This window comes from Molothrus aeneus, chromosome 8 (genome assembly GCF_037042795.1).
Source record: "Molothrus aeneus isolate 106 chromosome 8, BPBGC_Maene_1.0, whole genome shotgun sequence".
Taxonomy (NCBI): domain Eukaryota; kingdom Metazoa; phylum Chordata; class Aves; order Passeriformes; family Icteridae; genus Molothrus; species Molothrus aeneus.
In genome coordinates, this window is record NC_089653.1 from 36010631 (window position 1) to 36016686 (window position 6056).

At 53.4% G+C, this 6056-nt stretch overlaps 1 protein-coding gene across 1 annotated transcript; it reads right to left on the minus strand.

Moving 5' to 3' along the window:
• Positions 1-3331: 3331 nt before the first annotated feature.
• On the minus strand, positions 3332-6056 carry NKX6-2 (NK6 homeobox 2). Its single transcript, XM_066554678.1, has 3 exons — positions 5260-6056; positions 4821-4993; positions 3332-4129 (listed from the first exon to the last, which is right to left on the minus strand). The coding sequence occupies exons 1-3, from the start codon at positions 5672-5674 to the stop codon at positions 3881-3883; spliced, it is 837 nt and encodes a 278-aa protein (XP_066410775.1). The 5' UTR covers positions 5675-6056; the 3' UTR covers positions 3332-3880.

Genomic DNA, 6056 nt, shown 5'->3' on the forward strand with positions numbered 1-6056 from the left:
GTTCAAGAGACGCCTCACATACCTCACTGTCTTGTATGTTCATGTGACATCAAGTAGAAATGTGGAATTATTTTTTATATATATGTCACAGTTCTGTTGCCAAAACTCTAAATAGACAGCAGAGATGTTATGTATTCTAGATTTCACAACTTTCAACTTTTAATAAGTGTTTGTCAATGTGGAAAAGCTATTTCAGCATATTATAAAGTTTTAAAGGTATCATACCCATTATATATCTTTACCACTTTGGGATTTTGTACATTGGATTGTATAGATAGGGATATTGATGGTTTTAAATGGTATTTTCTTTTTTGACCAAGGCTTATGGTTTGTGTTTTAGTTTTAGTATTTTGGTTTTCATTTTTTAATTTTTTTTCTCATTTTATTTACTATACTGCCATGTTACATGGTTTTTGAATCACACAGCAGCTGCTTTCTATACATACATATATGTGTGTATATATATGTATGTATGTGTATATATACACAGATATATAAATAATTTATAAACCTGACCAAAACTTATGCTAAATATACTTTCCAATATGAATGCTTGAGAGTGCCATATCAGCAGTAAGTATTGGAGTCTTAGCAGGTTTAGTTAAGTGTACATCAACAACCAACATTTATATAATAAATAATATATAGCAGTGCCATCCTTGATACAGATATATAGCATACTATATAGCACATATATTAGCAGTTTCACTTTGTTACTCCTATAATCTCTTCTTTCTATGTAATATTAAGGATTGAATGTGAAGTTCTTAGCTAGGTTTGGGTGTAACTTTCCAGAATTTTGTAAACTGTTTTTGTCCGTCTTTTGTTACTGTTTTATGGTGCCATATTCTATATTGAAACAATAACAACACGGAAGAAGAAAATAATAGTCTGCTTCAAGTAGCAACGGTATTGGACACAGACTGTATTTATACAGTATTAAAGAAAAAAAAACTAAACACAACCATCAACCCAACTGTAAATTTTCCTTGTTAGTAGCTCAGTGCAGCCTACAATATAGTCTTGTTACAGACATTTTCCTCCCACCACTAAATACAACATTAAAAGGTGATTAGGGAGTCTGTTGATGAAACACAAATGTATGTTTTATTGATTTAATTTAGAACACTACAGAGTTCATGGACTGCACGATGGCATTAGATTGATGCTTGATTTTGGTATAAATCACTACCATTGGAAATGATTTGATGTCTGCTTGCAGAGTTTTCTCAACAGTACAGCCCAGTTCATAGCAAGTATTGTTGCCCAGAGGGTGTCTGCAGCTCTGTATTGTTACTGTGCCATGTTGCATTATAACCACACAGTAATTCTATTTAAGCGAACTCAACTCATAACTCTGAAGGCCTTTAGAAATGAGTACTCTGGTTCTCAAGCAATAAAACTAATCATGGTGAACATGGCTCTGTGTCTGCCCCTTTAATTTGGTAATTACAGGGAAATTACTAAATTGTTACATTTCTTATTGAGATGCGTTTGACTCCACCAAGCAACAAGGGTATTTTTCACATTAAAACTTCTACGATAGGATGCAGTTCTGGTGTTAATCAAAACACAATACAAACCGAGTAAAAGCCACTGAGAAGCTGGTACGGGAGCCCTGATGAGAGGAGGGTGATGCAGCTTTACGAGCCGTTCACAGGATGCTAGTCCTCAGCAGGTCAGTAAATGTGCCACCATAAACTCCTTCGTGATTATCCCAAGTTTCAGAAGAAACCTCTCCAGCCTTTTCCAGAGGGGCCGGGGCCCCGAGTGCAGATGAACTCGCTGCAGCCTCCAGCCGCGGGCCGTGCGGGGCCCGAGCCTCCTCGGGGTGCAGGGCGCACCGGTCACCTGCCGGGGTTGGCTACTGAGAATGCCCCGGAACTGAACCCTCCGAAATTCATGAAACGCAGCTTTGGCACTTTAACAGCCCCGGAGGCGAATCCGGAGGCGCGGGGTGAGCCGAGCCGGTCCGATGCTAGCGGACGCCCCGCCGCAGCCCCGGGACAGCCGAGGCGCGACGGGCTCTGGCCCAGGATGGGGACGGGTCCTGTCAGCTCGCCCTCTGCCCGGGGCCGTGTCCCCGGGCTGTCAGTCCTGCGGTGTCGGAGCCCCCTTCTCCCGTAACGTCCCCTCGTTTCGTTTAAGAACTTGGGTGGGAATGACTAACCCCGAGCGCAGGTGCTTTTATCCAGACACTTCCCCTCAGGAGCCCGAACACCGGCCGGTCTCAGCGTGCTCACAGCCGGGCGAAGACTAGACCCTAAATTCGATTTATTCCCTCTGTAATCGCGGTTTAACTGGGCGCGGCCCCGTTCGGTGAGTAGGGACCTGCGGGACTCCACACCCTCCCCCGGGACGGGGAGCTGCCCCGGCAGGAGCGAAGGGAATCAGTCACGGTGCGCGGGGACGCCGGGACCGAGGGGGGCTCCAGGGGGAAAGGTCCGGGCCCCTTTCCGCAGCAGACCCGTGCCGTGCCGTGCCGCGCCGCGGTGGGTGATGCGCCGTGCGGGGCTCGGCACCGGGAGAGGCCCGGGCGCTGCGGAAGGTGGCTGTAGAACCGTGCGCTGCTGGGTCCCGCACCGGCCGCTGGCTGCTAGTCAGGGGCAGCAGGAGCGACTGCGGTGCAGCCGCTCCCGGCCTTTGCTCGGGCTGCGAAGCCATAGCTGAGACACTGGGAAAAGAGACGCTCTCGTTCCTTTTAAAAAAAAAATAAACAAAAGCAGAAAAAAAAAAAAAGGCATCTTAAGAATGCGGGCGGCTCACACCCACCCGAACTCGCGTGTGCCGAGGGGGAAATGTGGAGTCTCGGGCGGCTGGGAGCGCATTGGCGGCCGCGGAACCACACGGAACCCGGTTCGGGCACGGCCGCAGGTGTGGGGCCGAAGCACGGCCTGGAAGCCCGGCGGGAAGGCACGGGAGGGTGGTGGAGCTCGCAGGCCGCCGCGACGGATCTCAACAACTTCGCCCCCGGGTTTTTACAGAGGCCAGTACTCAGGCAGCGCAATGGGCTGTGTCCGGCCCCTATGTCCCCTCTCCGGAGCGGACCCTATCACCCGCCCGAAGCCGACGAGACGCTGCATGGGCAGCTGGGGCTGCACGCTCAGCGCCGGCCCTCTCTGCTCTCCGGGGCTGACGGGCAGTCCCACAGCGCGGGCCCGCACGCCGCAGTGACCGCGGCCCCGGCCCTGCCAGGGGGGCCGGGGCTCTCCCGGCTCAGCCCGCCGGACGCAGCGGCTCCTTTTCCCCTGAGCAGCAGCATCGGGCACCCTGCAGGAGCTCTGGTGTCCCCGGCCCCTGGCACAGAAATGCGGGAAGAAACTCACTAAAGGAGGTTGTTAAATAATTTATTGATTTATACAAAGTCTTTCCAACACGTGTGGAGACATTCTAATGTAAAATCGTGTCCATTTTCCTCTCGTGCCTTTTTGGGCATTGGTTTGGTTTTTTGGTATTATTAAGCATAAAATCCAGAGGCAGGAGAAATGCAGCTGCCAAAACACTGAGGGACGGACTGAAAGAAAACTGCCGTTTTTACACTAGAAATATACATCACAAAATCTGAAATTTACTATATACAAAGTGGCTGAGCTCGGACTTGGGACCCTTAGAAAACATAACAAAACCTGATTGTTAGGAGCAGGAAATTAACAGGAAGACTAAAGGAAAGAGCGGGAAACCTTACAGGGACACAAAACCCAAAAAGTTGAAAAATTTTCTCTGAAATTTACATCAATGGGAAAGAAAATAAATTCATAACTTATTCTGTAAAAAATATATACATTTCACATACATTTTAGGCTGTACAACACACCACTTCAAACACCCAGTTACACTCACCCCTGCCGCGCTGCCCGGTGCGGCCGTCGGCCCCGCGCCCTCACAGCGTATCCGAGCTGGTGCTGCAGGGGCTGACGAGGGACAGGTTTGAGGATTTGTGCTTTTTCAATAGCCTCGTGATTTTTTCATCGTCTGAGTTGGGGTCCAGGGGCTTGTTGTATTCGTCATCGTCCTCATTGTCCGAGCTCTCCTTCAGCTTCTCCGTCTCCGAGTCGTGCTTCTTCTTTGCCGAGGCCATTTCTGCCGCGTGTCTCTTCCGCCACTTGGTCCGTCTGTTCTGGAACCAAACCTGGGCACCGGCACCGGGCACAGCTCAGCCACGGCCTCGGCCCCGCCGCCGCGTCCGCCCCCGCCGCCCCCGTCCCATCCGCAACGCGGGGCTGCGGGCACTCGGAGCAGAGCCCGCCTCAGGCAGAGCCTCGGACGGCTCCTGAAAAGGGGGCGCCCCGTTGGGGACACCTGCCCGGCTCTACGGGGCTGCACGACGCTTAAATCAGCAGCTTCCCGGAACAGTCGTTTGTTGAAAACAGAATACAACAGCCAGGAAAAATATGTATTTTTGGCTTACAGTGCACCCCAGCATTCAGATGCACCTGTAGGCTTTGCTAAAAAATTTGCGGGGTTACACAAGGTAAAGTTGTACCACTGGACATGATCATCGTGAAAAAGTGACCCTTTAAAAAAATTACCTGCGGGGGGCTTTTTGTCGTTGTTGTGATGGGGGTTTATATTAAATATAATATGTCTATTTATTTTAAACCGTTTGCAGCACAGAGAGCTCTAAGCACAAAATAGGTAGAAATTACCCTAAAATCCATCCAAAATCGAAATGCAACTTAAATTCTAACTGACTCCCAGAAAAAAAAAAAAAAAATCCCGGCATAATTGCGCGGTGTTCGTGGCTGCTAGTAATTACGGACATGGCAGAAAGCGGCCGCGGCAGGGAGCGGGAGAGGAGGGAGCCCGCAGGACGGACCTACCTTCACCTGGCTCTCAGTCATCCCCAGGGAGTAGGCGAGCCGGGCGCGCTCCGGTCCTGCCAAGTATTTCGTCTGTTCGAAGGTTTTCTCTAAAGCGAATATTTGCTGCCCAGAGAAAGTCGGTCGAGAGTGTTTCTTCTTGCCGTCCTTGTCTAAAACCATCCCCGTCTGAGCTGGAAGCGGAGAAAGAGCTGCGTCAGAGATGAACTCTGCACTGCCCCCGGCCCGTAGCCGGGCCCCGCCAGGCCCTGCGAAGCCGCTTCGGGTGTCCGCCGGCTCTAAAGCAAGGCTCGGTTCGGGACAGACCCGGGACCGTGGAGACCAAGTGACCCGCACCGGGCCTTCCTGCCGCCCGCCCCGTCCGCCGGCTGGGGGCCGCCCCGGCTCTGGATCCCAGGCCGCCTGCTCCCCGCGCCCTGCAAGAATCGGCCGCACTTACCGGGACAGGCGAGCCGAGGATCTCTCCAGGGAGAGCCTTGCACCACTCCCGGCCAGAAAATGGGCGGCCGTCCCGGCAGCTCCGCCAGAGGCTTCGGGTAGCGGGAGACGGCAGCGGGGCTGAAGTACATCCCGGCCGAGGCTGCCAGCCCGTTGATGCGGGGCAGCCCGCCCAGAAGGTTGCTGGCACTGCCCACGGGCCGCCCCAGGATGTCGCTTATTCCGTGCGGTGTCCCCAAGGGGAGCTGCGTGTTGAGTCCGCCCAGGGCCGGTGCCTTGAAACCGGAGGGGTTCTGCAGGGCGTAGGGGAACAGGGAGGTCTTCATCTCGGCCATGTTGTGCAGCGCGGCTAGCGGCGCACTGCTAAGGACGAATGCGCTTTGGCGATTAGCATCCATCTGTCCCACCGCTAACATCTGCGGGCATCAGCGAGCGTAGGTCCTCCCCAACCGCGCCGCGGCCGCTCCGCTGGGGACCCTCGCCGGGACCGCGGCCGCGGGCGGGACGGGCTCCTCGCCGCTCGCGGGATCTCAGCGACAGCAAGTGCCGAACTTTGCTGGGAACAGGAAAATCCCGGCTCTTGCCCGCCCGCTCCCGCGGCGTGCACCTCCGAAGTCCGGGCTGAAGAGCAGCGAAAGCCGAGCCGGGACAGAGCGGCGAAACAACAGACTGGGAGTCCCGAGAGAAGGAGCCCCCACCGGCGGCGCGTCCCGGCGGACTACGGGCAATGCGCTCCACGCGCGATCCGGCGGGAAGGGGATGCGGGACCGGCAGCTCCACGCGTCGCCCCGGCCGCGT

Excerpts from the sequence above, each read along its gene's own strand:
- NKX6-2 (XM_066554678.1), bottom strand. The coding sequence starts at position 5,674 with ATGTTAGCGGTGGGACAGATGGATGCTAATCGCCAAAGCGCATTCGTC. Across the intron at positions 4,994-5,259 it reads TCCTCGGCTCGCCTGTCCCG|CTCAGACGGGGATGGTTTTA; the intron begins GTAAGTGCGGCC and ends CTCCGCTTCCAG. Across the intron at positions 4,130-4,820 it reads TGACTGAGAGCCAGGTGAAG|GTTTGGTTCCAGAACAGACG; the intron begins GTAGGTCCGTCC and ends GCCGGTGCCCAG.